General features: G+C 36.6%; 1 protein-coding gene across 9 annotated transcripts in view; it reads left to right on the top strand.

The window, feature by feature from the left end:
• EXOC6 (exocyst complex component 6) overlaps positions 1 to 17332 on the top strand; it is a 187754-nt gene that overhangs the window by 29165 nt on the left and 141257 nt on the right. For 5 of the 9 annotated variants that reach the window (XR_012326988.1, XM_073794185.1, XM_033841469.2 and 2 more), the window contains exons 2-7: positions 5690 to 5820; positions 7157 to 7328; positions 8597 to 8644; positions 8734 to 8824; positions 11745 to 11790; positions 16026 to 16230. Coding sequence is in view for 8 of the 9 variants with exons in the window: in XM_073794185.1 (XP_073650286.1) it covers positions 5690 to 5820; positions 7157 to 7328; positions 8597 to 8644; positions 8734 to 8824; positions 11745 to 11790; positions 16026 to 16230 (693 nt within the window). In the remaining variant the exon portion in view is untranslated. The remainder of the gene's footprint in view (positions 1 to 5689; positions 5821 to 7156; positions 7329 to 8596; positions 8645 to 8733; positions 8825 to 11744; positions 11791 to 16025; positions 16231 to 17332) is intronic. The other 4 variants (XM_019939640.3, XM_073794184.1, XM_073794188.1 and 1 more) reach the window with 1 other exon arrangement.

The following is a 17332-nucleotide window of genomic DNA, read 5'->3' as shown; positions in this document are numbered from 1 at the left end:
AATTGCTGAAAAAGTATCATAAATAATCTCATTAATATGAAATACCAAATCTTGAATACTAATTATTGGAAATATAAAATTAATATTTTAGAAATTAAGTTTGATAAGCCATTAGAAACTTTGGTGAGAGAATAGAAAAATGCCTATGGACTGGAAGAATATAGAATGCTCAAATGGATGCAAACACAATTTTTTATTACTAGAAGTACAGAATTAAGGTAAATGTGTCATTTGAGGAACTGGTGAAAGAAATGTGGTTAATGTTTGAAAAAGTAGAAAATGATATTAAAAAGCATACAGTGGAGGTCAGAAGTAGCTGATACAAGTATTTTAGTAAAAGAAAATTTAAAAAATAATTTCTCAGGAAACAGATTTTATTTTCTTTAGAGTTATTATGATGGAATTTCTTTTTACAATGAAGATACAATGAAAGAAAAAGATACTGAAAATAGTGTATGGGTATTATATGCTTTTTGACAAAAAAATCCTAATGTTGCCAGTAATAAGAAGAGAGTTCTTTTTCACATAGTATCTTGTGAATGTTTGTTTTCCTTCAGAAAGATGTTTTCCTAAGATTAGTAAATTATTAATATTATTAACAGAACGTAGCATCTGTCTAAAATATCGAAGTAGCCTGAGTGCCTCCATTAAGACATTTGATTTGATGATAAAAGCATTAATTTTCAAAGAACCAATTTTAACATTTAAATGACATCTTAGTTTTCTTATATTTACTTTATTACCACTAGGTGGAGCCCTGTGCATACAATTCAAGAGGCATTTCAGAAAGCACATTTACTTGTTTACATCCTATAAGCCTGATATATCAGATGATCATGTACTGTGAGATAACTCATATTTCTGTACTTTGCATTGCTGTGGAAGATTAGATATAATGAAGATAGAAAGTGTGTACCTAAAATTTTTTTTTGCTATGCTCTTAAGACATAAACATTTTTTAAGACATACAGGAATGCTTTTATGCATTCCTAGTTGCTAAAGTTAAAATATGTAAATAAAATCATAGTGTAGCGTAGTCCATCTTTGTTTTTCTTCACGAAGTTTTAAAGTCATCTCTTCTTTTAAAATTGATTTGCATCTGAGTTTTGTCTGATTAGCATTAAATTTTGCCAGAAGTAAGGTTTTATTGTGCTAAGCTTTTGGAAGTGCTGACTGGACTCTTATATTGAAGTCATTATCTATATATGGAGCACTAAGTTGCACCCACAGTGGATGTGGGTAGTGGAAAATTTACCGACTTTCTAATGTTCACTCTTTCTGGTTTTGTCATATCTGTGTGTATTTATTTATAGAAACTTGATTAGGCTTGCCAACAGACATTATAAAATCCTGGGGACATTTTGAAAGAAGAAAAAATTATTTTCAGTAACATTGTATATTGCTTGAACATTTAGAACAGCAATATATCTGGCACACTAATTAGATGGATACAACTGTTAACCAACTTAGGATTCAAGGAATGAATAGTGCTGAATGGTATTTCCTTTCTTGCCCTGCAAGTCAGAATTTCAAAGAATAATGATTATCATTCAAAGACATAAAAAGGAAAAAGAAAAATAGATTTTTCAGAGTCCCGTCAGCTGAGGTTAGCTGAGTACCGGGCCCTCAGTTTTCTCTGCTTCATACTTTGTTCCTCCTTATTTTCTTGCGTTTGTAATTTAATACTGCCTAACAATTAGCTATGCCTCAGTTCTCATCCCCTTTTTCTGTTCGTTGGATGATTTCACCTGATGGGTGCAACAGTGCACATCAGGGATTCCCTACTGAGTCATTCTCAATTGTTGATCTTCAAAGGTGATCTGGTTAGTTGCTATGCTGGTAACTTCTCTGCATTCTCATGCTGCTTATCACCATTTCTGATTGGAGAGGCTGTCTAAAATAATGGTTAAGAGCACTGGCTTTGGAGCTAGGTAGACCTGGGGTTAAATCTTGGTCCCACTACTCTGTGACTTTGGACTTAAAGTCTTAATCTTCCCAAACTACATTTGTAGATTGGGATGCTAACAGTATCTACATCATTAAGCTGTAGTGAATACTAATGAGATAATGCATGTAAATCACCTAATAGTGAGTACTTGGTCGTGTGTTACTGTTTTTTTTTGTAGTCTTTATTACATTAAGCCAGAAGCAGCAGAATATGACTCCTCTTTAGTCCACTAAGTCTCTGGGGAATTGTCGACAGGGAGTGCTCATCTTCTCTGCTTCTCTCCATAAACGTCTCCCTCCACCTTGTCACCAGATCATCTCTATAATTAAGCATAGATTCCTTCAGAGAGAAGATTGATAATTCTTGCTATGCAAAAATTCTTGGGATAAGAATTGCTCTTCTTTTCTTCCTTTTTCCAGTGTTCTATACATACTCACCTTTTATCCCTTCCCGCCTCTCTCTGTTCACTTAACTATTTGTTATTGGCTTTATTGGCAAATTTTTAGAGTAATTATTTTTTACTTTACTTTTCATAAGAGTGGGTAGAGGGTTAAATCGACTACATGTCGTGATTAATGCCTTTTTTGAGTGCTTGGATTTGGCTTTTAGATTTGTGTTGCATCTATTAAATTAAGAAAGGCAGAACTATGTACTTTCTAGGGTTCTTTTCAGGACCCTAGAATATTCTATCATTTGGTGAATTTTGGATTCTGGCACTTGCCAGGTCATCCTTCAATACTTTGTTTAAATGTAATTCATTTCTGTGATTTAGAACATTTCTTTATCTCAACTTCATTTCTGTGTACTCTGCTCAGAATGATCTCGTTGATATGGATTGTGGTTGACAAGTGGTTGTATCAGCTTGGAGTGCAACTTGTACTCAGGACTGGAATGGCAGATGGTTACCAAGGGTCAGGAGAGACTTATCAGTAGGCAGATCAAGACCTACTCTTCCTTCTCATTCACAGTACTAATTCTTTAATGTTATTTTTATTTCCTATATTGGGACTTACCTTTCTATTTTAATAGCAGAAGGCATGGAATGTAAGTAGTTCACCCATTTCAGGCTTTGGTTTTCTGTTAATGGATGGTGGGAAATACGTATGTCATGATATTGTTTTTGTCCATACTAATAACATCAATAGAAAAAAAGGTGTTCACCTGCTATAATAGTTACACTGCTATTATATGTTTTAATATATATGCTGTAATATATGTATTATATCCTTATATATGTGTGTATATATATAAATAGATGCTATGATAGCTGCACTGGCAGTGTTCTGAAGCGCTATAAAGCAGGAGTAGTTTTTAAAGCTCTAGAGAATAAATTGGAAAGGCACACTAAGGTTTGGACTTTAAGAACTTTCTAAAATAAAATAGACTTCTGGGAAATAACTATTGTTTCTCTTCTTTTTATTTATATGTCAGTGTTATTTTTTAAAGAGATAACAGTATTGCCTTTGCACTCACAAAAGGAGTCAAACTTTCCTTTGGAGTGACACTGTAGTAGGGCAGTCCTGAAATACCTCTTGCTAGTTTTTTGCTACAATGCTACAAGAGTAATAGAAAAAAAAAAAAAAGAGCAGGTTCTTTTGGTATTTTCTGTTTACTACCTGGTATTTTAAGAGCCAGATAAATATCAAACTTTTATTAAAATGTGTAAAAAATGATCTTAGAAATGCATATATATACATTACTTAAAGAAATATAACACTTGTTCACAATTATGAAATAAAAATTTGTTTATAGCACACCAGGGTCAGTTAAATAAATTTCCTCTTGCACACAAATTTTCCTTTGGTATAATGTTGTTTGTTTAACTAAGAGTTCTTGTTAGCTATATTTGTTAATTATAGGAAAAGCATGAGATGGGAATTCTGGTACTGCCTCAGTCACTCACTAACTAGGTGACGCTGGGCAACTAACTCATTTACCATTTCTATGCCTGTTTCCTCATTTGTAAAAAGGAGGCAATGATATTTTCTATGGTGTGGTGTAAGAAATAAATGAAACATTAGTTGTAAAGATTATAAAAGTCCCTATACAATTGTCAGGTATTAGGGGTAGTCAACTCCTACAGCATGGGTAATTGAGTGTTAGCTACTTGATATTTGCAGCCAGTACTTAATTATTCAGCAGATGGTTCACTTATTTAACAAGGATTTGGATGTCTCTTATGTACATACTATGATAGTAGCCAGTGTATATTGAACACTTACTATGTGTCAGTTACTGTGCTAAGAGTTTTTCGTATGTTTACTATAACTTAATCCTCATAACACTCTGATGTAGATACTTTTTAAATCCCTATTTTATTGTTGAGAGAATTTGGTTTTAGAGAAGTTGGATGGCTTAGCTGAGGTTGAACAGCTAGTAAGTGTCCTTTTTGATTCCATCCATCCATCTGTCCATCTATCAATTATTTACTGACCACCTGCTACATGATAGGCTGTATTCTAGGGCTGGGTGTACAACAGGGAACAAAACAGACAAAAACTCTCTGCCCTCCTGCAACTTACATTCCAGTGAGCAAAGACAGAAAATAAAAGTGTGAAATAGAGAGTATATTCAATAGTGGTAAGAGTGATGCAGTGACAAAGTAAATTCCTTTATTTTAGAAAAAAAAAAAAGCAGGAAAAGGAATTGTGTGTGTGTGTGTGTGTGTGTGTGTGTGTGTGTGTTTATAATGTGGATATTGTGGCCAGAAAGGGCTTCATCAAGAAGGAGACCCAAAAACCTGAAGGAGGAGAGGGAGACAGCCATGTGTGAGAAATGTGATCCAGCTAGAGGAAACAGCATGTGCGAAGCATAGGACAGGAATGTGCTTGGTGGGTTTCAGGAACCACAAGGAGGCCAGTGTTGCTGGCGTGGAATAAGTAAAGTATTAGGAAGTGAGGTAATTGTGATAATATGGGGCAGAATTATGTAGGGCTTTATAGGCTGCTGTAAGAAAAATAGGGTTTTGAGCAGAAGAGAGACATGGGGTCTGACTTATATTTTAGTGGGATTATTTTGTCTACTTTGTTGAGAACAGACTGAAGGGAAACAAGGGTGGAATCAAGGAGACTGGTTAGGGAGCTGTTGGCAATAATCTAGGCAAGACACGTTGTTGGCGTAGTGCAGGGTGATACCAGTGGAGGTAGTGAGATGTGGCTGGATTGTTTTGGTGGGGAGGTGAGAGAAGAGAATAGTCAGGGATGATTTCAAGGTTTTTTTGCCTGAACAACTAGAATAATGGAGTTTACTAAGATGAGGGAAGGCTGTGGGAGGACCAGGGTTTGGGGAAGAAGATAGGAATTCATTTTGGACATATTTGAGATGCTTATCAGATATCCAGTTGGAGTGATGCATGAGTTTGAAGTTCAAGGGAGAGGTCAGGCCTAGAAATATAAATTTGGGACGTGTGAGAGTGTTTATGGAATTTAAAACTCCAAGTCTAGGTGAGATCTAGAGACAGTATAGGTAGAAAAGAGACGATATCCAAGATCAGAGCCTAGTTCTAGCTTAGCTCTTGAAGGCCCAAGTTCTTAATGATTGCAGCCTTATATTGCTGTGTCTAGTGTTATAATAGGTACTCACTAAAAATCTGCCACATGGAGGCTGCCCTCAAGAAGCTTATGGTCTTTGTGGAGAAACACAATATATGACATATACTTGAAACATTTAAGTTATAATGTAAAGAAATATTTGTATATAATGTGTCAGAGTGAGCAGACTGACTTTTTGTCTGTCCTACAGATGAAAAGATTACTTGGCATGGAAATGATTGAAAAAGGCCTGCTGGAGGAAATGGGACTTGAACTGAACCTCAAACCATGGGCAACAGATGGGGGCACACACTTTTGGGAGGTCCCCAAGACTGCTTTCAGGTTCAGTATGGTCCAGTGGTTCACACTCCGTGCTCCCAACTCAGGGGGCCCAGGATTTGATCCCTGGTTGGGGAACTAAGATCCCACATACTGCAACTAAGCCTGTGTTCCGCAACTAGAGAAGCCCGCGCACTGCAACAAAAGCCCAGTGCAGCCTAAATAAATAAATAAAATAATAATTTTTAAAAAGATACAGATTAAAATTAACAACAGGAGAAGGCACATCAGGCAGGATTTAGGAGAGTTCCAGCAGGGAGCTTCCAATTGTCCTTTCCTACTGGAGTCATGTGGACAGCACTTATTTCCCCCAGCAATGATGCATGGTAACAGTCATGGAGTATTACTAACCAGGGAAGCTCTCCCAAGCCATGGTGTCTTTTACTGGGGGTTGGTCCCATAGGCACAGCTGACTGCCTGAGTTGCTGACCTTAATCTTCAGCCCCTCCAGAGCTCATACCACGTGGTTCCATGCCCCCATCAACTGTAAATCACATTGTAAGTCACATTGTTAGCTTAGACTATTTGACATTGCCCAAGGCGCCCAAGTAAACAAAGGCATCTATCAGGCAGGACATTCCAAAGGCTAACCGCCGAGGAGTTGGGAGCAAGGGCCAAACCTTTTTTTGGGCAAGGTTAATCCTTTCCTTCATGGTGGATGGGGAAGTCCCTCAATGTGGAGCCAGCAGGAGCTAAAATACAGTAGGAGTGCAAACGTCATGTTTAGAGAACATTGGGGTGATTGCAGTATGGCCTTGTACTTGGGAATATGAACTCTGGAGCCAGATTACCAGGATTCATATCCCATATTCATGTTCATTCCACAACTAGCAACCAGCTGTGACTTGCTAGTTGTGGAATTTATGACAGTTACATAATCTGTAACTTATCTGTAAATTAGCAAGGGTAATAACAATACTACGTTACAGGCTTGTTATGAGGATTAAAGAGTTAATATATAAAGCACTCAGAATATGTCCTGACACATAGTAAATGCTGTAGAAATCAGTAGTTTGTTCATTCATTCCTTCATCATTCACTTAGTGATTCTTTTTTGAGCACTAGTATGTTTGAAGACTTCATCTCCTGAATCTCAAACTTTTATTTCCAGATGCCTAGTGATATATCTAGAGGGCTATGGCTCTTTAAATATTAACATGTTCAAAAAGAAATTAAGTATTTTCCACCCAAATTATTTCTATTAATGTCAGTACTATCAACCTAGTTTCTTCAGAGATTTTATTTTAAGATATCAGCTCTTGCAGAGATTGGGCTTAATAAAGAGTAAATTTTGGTGAACTGGGAAGTTAATGTTAGCTTTCTTTTTGTATATATACAGGTCTGTGTATGATGACCAACCAAATGCACACAAGAAGTTTATGGAAAAGTTAGATGCTTGTATCCGTAATCATGACAAGGAAATTGAAAAGATGTGTAATTTTCATCATCAGGGTTTTGTAGATGCTATTACAGAACTCCTTAAAGTAAGGACTGATGCAGAAAAACTGAAGGTAAGAAATAGTTAAAATTCTGTTTACCTTTGCTCTCAAATTACTCAAGTATTAGTTTATAGTGCATATTTACAAATCATTATTACATGCACTATTTTTAAGAAGTGGATTAGTGTACATATTTGGGAATGCTCTATTAATACAGTTGTCATGCTAATGACAGGAGTAATCTCTTTTTTTTTTTGTAAACCAAGTAATGCATTGACTTAACAGGATTTCTTTCCATGCAGGGAATTGAACTCAAAAAATTCACACAATGAAAGGCCTCATTTGGAGTTTTAGAGTTCTAAAGTGACGATTAGTACAATATTGATAAAAAGCTATCTTCTGAAAACTTCTAAAAACTTACTATAAATGATTGTGTTCTCAAAGTTATTTAATTATAGTGAAATTGTTTTTTTTCTTAGTTTAATAGCAATGTGTAGTTTTCTTAAGGAAAATTGGTCTACATTTTCTGCCACACAGCAAAAACATTATTTATTAAATGAGACCTGGATTTGTTCTGTCAGAATACAAAATATTTAGTTATAAGAATTGTCCTATTTATCTTTCTTTACATTTGGAGAGCTTAGCAGACAGAATGACCCTGGTTCACCAGAGGTTATGATTAGAAAACCATTATATAAAGGATATTCAGATAACAAGAGACCAAATACAGCATCAATGAGGTCACTGAGCATCTTTGTTCAGAAATTAATGAGATTTTTAATAAACCAGAATGTGCTTCCTTACTATGATGACCTAATGAGTCACTTAATATGTGGGAAAATTTGAGGTTGAGCTTTGCCTGCACCTGCAGCATTAAAATGTTGCTGTGGATTGAGATTTCCGTGTTTGATGTTAATCAACCACCCAGTGTTTGCATTCAGCAAAGTATGAATGTTTAATTACCATAAAATGCAATCACTATTTCCTACAGACAATGAATGGCACATAGACCTCATTGAAGTTATCAAAAAGGGACCAGTGGTCAACTGGGTCAGTGATTTGAATTGTTTTACAGACTTAGAGAAGCAAGTAAAGTTCAAAAATCTGGATTAAATTTGAGAAGTTTGCCACAGAATCTGTTAAAAAGAACTGTCATAAGTAATTGAAGTTAACAAAAGCCCTTTTCAATCAAAAGTTCAAGTTCAAGCTGTAGAGTTAATTTGAATTTGCATTTCTTTGTTCTAAGTTTCTCATGAAGCATGATCTGATTACAAGGGTGAGCAGTTACATCAGGGCAGTTTTATGCGTATTTGTCTAACTAAGGTGAAATTATTTTTAAGGTGCAAGTTACTGATACCAACCGAAGATTTCAAGATGCTGGAAAGGAGGTGAGAAAATGATACATTTTTTTGAGTATTCAATATGTGGATGCAATTTAACTGTTCATTTTAAAATATGGACATTTCTTCTTTTTAAGGTGATAGTCCAAACAGAAGATATTATTCGATGTAGAATTCAGCAGAGGAATATTACAACTGTAATAGAAAAATTGCAGTTATGCCTTCCAGGTAAGTTAAACTTGTCTATAATGTAACGTTCAGCTTGGTGAAATTGTAATTTAATGGTAGTGTATAGTCATTATTCATTATAGGTATTACAGATTAGTTGGTGATTGTCCCCCCCCCGCCAGAGCCCATGGTATTCTTTCTTATCTACTTTATTCCCTGAATTTTCATGGTTTTCCTTATTATAAGGCCCCTATTTGATGATCTGTCACATCAGTCTCCTAGAACAACCCCTACCTTTCCATTTCCTTTCTGCCTAGTTTGCCCTTTGTCCCTCCCCAAACCACCCCCTGCCTTTTTTCCCCTCAGAATACTTTCCCATGGAGAGAGTGTCTTTTGATTACATTTTCTTTCATTTTCCTAATTTGCCTAATTTTTTTACCTTTAGTTTTCCATTGTTTTCTTTTTGTCACTTAAGCAGGTTTGCCTTTGGTCACAATTTCATTTTGCTAATAAGAAAACATCCAAAAGTGCTAGATCTTTTCCCTTTTTCGGTCTTGCCTTTCCTCTTATATTTTGGGAAGACTGACTTTTTAGGTTTCTGAGTTTCTGGTGTCTCTGTTAGGGCTCACATATTCCTGGGACATCAAATAAATTCTGAAGAAACTAACCAGTACTTTCTTTACCTGGATATACCCTGTTCAAACAAAAGGAAACAGGTATATGACATCCTTTTTTAATATAGTAAGCTAAATCTCAGTGTCCCATTTTTAACTTTTTTTTTTTTTTTGGAAGGAACCTGAACCTCCATATCCAGGGCAATAGAATAAGGTGCTTTGTATAATATTTATATAATGTAAATTTAGCTTAGACTACAAATTACATAAACTGTTAGCATATTTTATTAGCTAAAAAAATTGTTTTCTGACTTGTGAGAATAAAGCTTTTCTTTTTTGTTTTAGAATCACTGAAATTCTGCTCATCTTAATTTCTAATGGACCAGGGATATGTGCACATTAACTTTTAGTAAATAAAATGTCTGCTTATTATGTTAGGTTTTAGGGTTGAGAAACCTATTTCCTTATAGTAATGCTTAATAGTACTTCTTTGTCACCATCAGATACACTGAAATAGTCATGAACACACTCTAGGTTTGAATGCTTTGTCCCTGAATGGTAATAAGCCTAAAAAATTGGGTACTGATGGAATAAGAAAGAGTAAATTCAGCTTATTCAACCCTAGTGGGCTATTTGAAATAGAGAAATAAAGGGAAGTAGAAGCTAGATTTTTTTTTACTGCTACTGTCTTTGCTGTCAAGGCTGGACAGGAAATCTGAGTTCATGTCGACATTGTGTTCTTAACAGCCACATCCAGAACTACTACCTCCTTTCCTCCATCTATCCTTCTATCTAATTATACACTCATACCTACTTTTTTTGTTTGTTTGTTTGCTGTACGCGGGCCTCTCACTGTTGTGGCCTCTCCCGTTGCGGAGCACAGGCTCTGGACGCGCAGGCTCAGTGGCCATGGCTCACGGGCCCAGCCCCTCCGCGGCATGTGGGATCTTCCCAGACCGGAGCACGAACCCGTGTCCCCTGCATTGGCAGGCGGACTCTCAACCACTGCGCCACCAGGGAAGCCCCATACCTACTTTTTTGTGTCAGGCATTATGGTAGATATTGGAAATATGAAGTTGAAAATGATATAGTCCCAGCTCTGAAGGGTCCCACCATCTAATGTGAATAAAGACAAGAAAGCCATTACTGTACAACTGCCTAACTCCTCCTTAGGTTAAGAGGAGTATGGGAGGATATAAGAAGTCACAGGGTAAACAATGCATTTTCCTGGTGTATTAGTTAATTAATTATTTTTGAGGAAAGCATTATTTTTATATGAAAACAATATGGAAATAATATAAGGTAGTTGTGAAATTTACACGAATTGTTGAGATAAAACAGGAGACTTCAAAGAAAGTTTATACTTGTAGCAGCAGTTTTTTAGGCTCTTTCCTAGGTTATGTGTTCACTGTAATGCTTTGATTGGAAAATGTGAGATATATTGCATAGCAATAAAGGGACTTTGATAGAGATATATAGGGTCTGCAGAGTTAGGACTGGTTCATTATAGCCACCGTTGCAGTTTTTATGGTTTTTCAGGCAGTTAAACAATATCTTTTGTGAACCTGAAGACCCCTAGGGAGTAGCCATAAGACTGTAAAAAATCTGAAAAAAAAAATGTGTCTATCTCTCTTGTCTAGGAAAATGTGAGCTGACTTGATGATCTAACAGTAATTTACCTACTTTATACTTAGAAATTTTACTAAGGATGAATGGTAATCTACATTGTTGCATTAAAACCTTTTTGGTGGCAGTGTGTCTTCTTGCTGAAGCTTATAACAATTTTATTGAATAATTGTATTTCTGAGCCTTTGATGGAAATGATAAAACAAATATAGATACTTTGTTATGTTTATTTATGCCTTTATTATAATTTACTCTCCGCTGTAAACTTTTGAGTTTTTTCTTTCTCTGTGCGTTCGGTGTAAAATTTTGTTTAATGAGCTGTAACACAGTTGCATTATTTTATTTGGTATATTGAATCAAAATCAATTAATCTCACTGTTGCTCAACTTTCTCTCTCAAATAACTAAAATCCAAACTTCCACTTCCACTGCAGGAAGAGATAGTAGTAAGTTTCTGATTAGGATAATTGTTACTAGGTTGATGTCTCAGTTATAGTTGTCAGCATGTACAAGTGTTCCCAGTTCAATATAATGTATTAATTTATATAATATAATGTTCAATATATGTAGAAATTAAAATGTTTTAATTTAATTGAAGTATAAAATTTTATTTGAAAATATAACCCTAAATCAAGGTATGGAGAAAATTACTGAATTTATATGTTCTTCTCTGCTTTATTTTCATCTCTCAAAAATTTTTTTTATTTTGAAAGCTAAAATAAGTTATATTTTTTAATGCAGTGCTGGAAATGTACAGTAAGCTGAAAGAACAGATGAGTGCAAAAAGGTGAGTTGTTTTCTTTCCTAATTATTTTTAATAAGAGTTTTTTTTCCTATTACTGAGAGCATAGATAAAATTACTGTAAATTATAGTGAATCATCTGAAGTTTTGCTTTTCTGTGTTTAACTATTCTTTGTTAATGCAATTTGCCCATCAGGATCATTCAGTAAAGCAGTTCTTAGCCATTTATTTGTGGATCCTTGTCCTTTGTAATTGATATCAGAGATTGATAATATTGATGAAGAACAAATAGACAACTGAACAGGAATGAAAAAATATTGATTAACTTAACAACACGTTAACGTTGCACACAATCAAAGGCTAAGTGTATACTTTGTGAAAGCAAAGCGTGGGTAGTTACATTTTGACAATCTGGGCTAGTGTAGTTCATGTTCTCTTTTATAATACATATGAATACATGACAGATGAAAGATAAAGTGATTTAAAGTAGTTTATGAATTGCTGTAGGAGCATTAGATGTAATTATGTTTAAAATGTTTTAAAGATGAACCCTTTTAAATTACATAGAAAAATCAGAACGAGATGTGTTTGAAATAGGGAAATAATCATTTCTTCTTGTTTATTAATAACTGCTTAATTATCACATTGCAGTATATGCAAATCTATACTCAGATTTGTATATGTCCTGCTTCATAGTGCTTTACATTGAATTTTATTGGTCTTTACCAATTGGTACTAATTAGTAGAATGATTTTGTTCCTAACTAATACATGAGCCATAATCTATTCTGAAGGCGTCTTTTATTTTATGTGTATATTATTAATTTATTGTATTTTATCTATCAAAGTTGTACATCCTCATATTTTAAGTACAATAATAGTTAATATTTCTGTGTGTTTGTTGCAAAAAAAAAAAAAACAGACATCACCTTCCCTTTTTGCCATTCACCATTCCTCCTTCCTAGGGGCAAAAACCTTTACCTCTTTTAAGAAATTATTTTGGTATTTACATTTATGTCATTAAATAACTAACTTTTACTATTACTTCTCTGTTTTTAAGCTTGGAGCATTATATATTTCTTCAGATATTTCATAATCTAATATTTATATCTAAATTTACCCAGTTGTCCCCAAAATGTCTTATATCTTCTTTTCCTTCCTGAAATATTGGTTAGTATGTATTTTTTGTCCCTGTAATCTAGAATAGTCTTCCCACTTTTCTTTGTTTTTCATGAAAAACAAAGAAAAGGTTAGTTGTCTTGTACACCAGGGCATTTTGGATTTGTTTGATCATTCTCTCATGATTAGATGCAGATTACATGTTTTTGGCATGAGTACAACATAAGTGGTATTGTGTATGACATCAGAAGGTATATGCTATCAGATTATCTCTAGGTTATCCTAAATTTGATCATTTGTTTAAGGGGATGGCTATCAGATCTCTTAAGAAAAGGTATATTTTTCTCTTTGCAATTAATATGTAATCTGTGGGGGGTGATATTTTGAGTCCTGTTTCTTGACAGTCTTTCACCCAGTGGTTTTAGGATTTTTATTTTAGTCATGTATCACATTGGGGTTACAAAATGGTGATTTTTATACTTCTATCATTCCTTTAACATTTATTAGCTGACTTTTTTATGTAAAGAACTTTTCCTCTTTTTAGCTGTTTTTCTGATTATCACTATGGACTCACAGATTTTTAAAAAATAAATGAGTTATAATCTGTAATTCTCTTTATTCTTTTTGATGCACAAATTGTCCCCAGTTTGGCTAGGGGAACCCCTTAAGCCAGTTCCTGTGTCCTCATTTGTCTTTGAGTGCTTTCTTGCTTATCATACAATGAGTAAGATGTTCCAGACTCATGTTGTGCTTTTCTTGCCCTAGATCTGGAGCCGTCCTCCAAAGTACAGCTCCTTTTAGTGAGTAATGGTATTTAGAAACTAAGATCTGCATCTGCATGCTAGGTAGGCTTATTATATAACACACACACACACACACACACACACACCCCCCCTATCTTTCATGCCCTCCAGCTTCCACGTTTGCCATTGACAAGTTTGAAGTCATTCTGGTTTCTCATCCATAGTTTGTGACTCACATTTTCTCTCTTTTAGCATCTTCTCTTTGTCATCTGTGGTCTGTAATTTCCTGGTGTGAGCTTTGATGTGGGTGGGTCTGTTTACTTCCATTGTGCTGGGTACTACGTGAACCTACTTTTGTTTTTAAGTGAGTTTATTTTTAAAACTTTTTTTTAGTTTTATAAATTTATTTATTTTTGGCTGCATTGGGTCTTCGTTGCTGTGTGCGGACTTTCTCTAGTTGCAGCGAGCGGGGGCTACTCTTTGTTGCAGTGCGCGGGCTTCTCATTGTGGTGGCTTCTCTTGTGGAGCACGGGCTCTAGGCACACGGGCTTCAGCAGTTGTGGCATGTGGGCTCAGTAGTTGTGGCTCGTGGGCTCTACAGCGCAGGCTCAGTAGTCGTGGCACATGGGCTCAGTTACTCCCTGGCATGTGGGATCTTCCTGGATCAGGGATCGAACCCGTGTCCCCTGCATTGGCAGGCGGACTCTTAACCACTGCACCACCAGGGAAGTCCCTCTTTTTCTTCTTTAAAAAAATTATTTTTTGTCACACAGATATCAGTGTTTTAAGTCAGGTTGGATGTACCAAGGTCTCTGTTAGTCCAGTGGTTGGGACTCGGAGCTCCCACTGCAGGAGCTTCTTCCCAACCCCGGGCTCGCGAACCAAGATCCTGCAAGCCCCGTGGGGTGGCAAAAAAAAAAGAACAATAACAAAGTAAAAAATAAAATAAGACTAGGAAACTAACAGATATGTTAGAAAGAATGTAAAAATAAAAATATAGATGAATCAACAACCGGAAGGTACATCAGTACCACAATAGTAAAAAAGAGGAGGGAAAAGGAAAAAAAGGGGGGGGGGTGAGGCCTGGGATGTGGAGGGCGGGGCCTAAGCAAGGGCGATGGGCGGTGGGTGGGGCCAATGCTCTGGACCCACAGGTCTGGAAAAGGCCCTGGGGGCTGTGGGGGGTGGGGCTTAGGCTCAAGGAACAGAAGGTTACCAGGCGTGCCCCCCACCCCTGGTCTCAGAGGGCGGGGGACCTCACCTGGGAGCCCAGCAGGCTTCCTGGGCTCCAGTGGTCGGCGCAAACACCTTCCTCTCCTCTCCTGCTCCTCCGTCCTGGAGGGCCCCTCCCAGCTGCCTCTCCTGATCTCCCCAGCCTCCCTCCTATGCCCCCAGGACCGGCGTGGCCTGGATGGGGTTTTGGAGGTGGGGGACAGGCTTGGGAGCTCAGCAGGCTCCCCGGGCCCAGTGGGCCAGGCGATCGCCCTCTGCCCCTCTCCCACTCCTTCCGGAGAGTCCCTCCCACCTGCCTCTCCTGATCTCCCTGTCCTCAGGGGCACCGATCCTGTCTGGCCTCCACTTCTCCTCCCCGCTGCGTCCCCCTACCTCCAACTGGTTCACTCCCATGTCCTTGGGCGTCACAGCCCCGCACCAGTGGCTGGCAGGCGCCCTAGTTGTGGGGAGATGCTAACTCCGCGTCTTCCCACACTGCCATCTTCACGAATGCTTTTTTTGTGTGTGTGACCTCTCCCGCTGCGGAGCACAGGCTCCAGACGCGCAGACTCAACGGCCGTGGCTCACGGGCCCAGCCGCTCCGCGGCATGTGGGATCCTCCCGGACCGGGGGGCGAACCCGTGTACCCTGCATCGGCAGGTGGACTCTCAACCACTGCGCCACCAGGGAAGCCCTATTAATGGCTTTTTAAATGGTTTTTGTGACACAATATTATTTCTAATTGCCTTAAAGAGTGTAACATTTTCCAAAATATTTTTCTTAAAATATATTTTACTTTGATTTGATTTAAACCGGTGCCGTGTACTTTTTTGAAGGTAGGGGATGTGGATGGGAGAGATATCATGAAATCATATATCAAATAACTAAATATTCTGATTAAAAATTTTGGAACTATTATACATATATACATTTAAGGTATTGTGATGACTGTGATAATGCTTGTCATGTTATAGATTTCGATGAAATGAAGTAAAGAAGTTGTTTGTTAGTGAATTTTCATCCTGCAACTTTTTCATATGGTTTTTGTTTGTGCTTAGTAAATAGAAATAAATGTTAATTTTATTTATTTTATTTTTACTATAACAATATCCTTTTTGTTGGGAGTGTTGGACTGATTATTTGGACTTAATTGTAAAATAAATGTAATAAGAACTTTTTATAGAGTGTTCTTTTTAACTTCTCACAGGTATTACTCTGCTCTAAAAACTATGGAACAATTAGAGAATGTGTATTTTCCCCGGGTTAGTCAATACCGGTTTTGTCAGCTAATGATAGAAAATCTTCCTAAACTCCGTGAAGATATTAAAGAAATCTCCATGTCTGATCTCAAAGACTTTTTGGAAAGCATTCGCAAACATTCTGACAAAATAGGTGAAACAGCAATGAAACAGGTGAGACTAAAAAGTAGAATTTTATTTATTTATTGAAGTATAATTGATTTACAGTGTTGTGCCAATCTCTGCTGTACAGCAGAGTGACTCAGTTTTACACATACATTCTTAAAAAGGAGACTTTTAATTTAATGTTAGTTAATAATCTAGGTTATAGAATATACCCAAAGTTTACTTTTCTTACATAAAATACTTGTTTTTGTTTAGTTTTAGCCTTTTCTTAGCTTTCCGAATTCTTGTTTAGAATGGATTTCATCAGCATTTCTTCTTTTGTTTGCAGTTATTCCTTATTTAATTAAGTAAAGTTGATCTAACTTGATTCACCAACTGATCTCTCAGCAATCTTCCCCATGTATGTAGTATCACATTAACTTTTTTCAGCAAATTTGGTATAAAATTAGCTAAACAGAGGCAGCCACAGAGGCAAGTGGGAGCCCTTTTATGCTAAGGTTATAAATTGTTCTCTTTTTAAAGCAACTTGAAAATATTATCTTTGAATTAACTCCTACAGCTCAGTAACAAAAAGGCAGTTATAAAATTAATGTACCTACCTTTTGAGTCAGCAGTTACTCCCCTAGGTATTTACCAGTGAGAAATGAAAGCGCATCCTCACGATGCTCAATGTTCAGCAGCTTCGTTCACAACTAGCCAAAAACTGGAAACAAGCCAAAGGGACATCAAAAGGAGAATGGATACACAAATTGTGCTATACTCATGCAATAGGATATTACTTAGCAATAAGAAGGAATGAATTTCTCCCAGACATTATGCTGAGCTACAGAAGCTGGACACAGAAAAGCACACACTTATATCTATTTGCATGCAATTCTAAAGCAGGCAAAACTAATTTAAGGTTAAAAAAAAAAATCAACACAGTAGCTGCCTCTGGGTGGGGAGATTGCCTGGGAAGGGACACAAGGGAACTTTCTGGGGAGATGGAAGTGTTCTATACCGTGACAAAGTATATCCGCTTGTCAAAATTGTATAGTTACGATCTGTATATTTTAATGTATGCTCCTTTCAGAAGACATATCTTACATATAAACATATAGAGAGATTGAAAGCAAAAGGATGGAAGAGTTGTATCGTGAAAAGATTAACC

The sequence above is a fragment of the Tursiops truncatus genome, chromosome 16 (genome assembly GCF_011762595.2).
Source record: "Tursiops truncatus isolate mTurTru1 chromosome 16, mTurTru1.mat.Y, whole genome shotgun sequence".
Taxonomy (NCBI): domain Eukaryota; kingdom Metazoa; phylum Chordata; class Mammalia; order Artiodactyla; family Delphinidae; genus Tursiops; species Tursiops truncatus.
The sequence above is the reverse complement of the archived record's forward strand: the minus strand, read 5'-3'. Positions and strand labels throughout refer to the sequence as shown.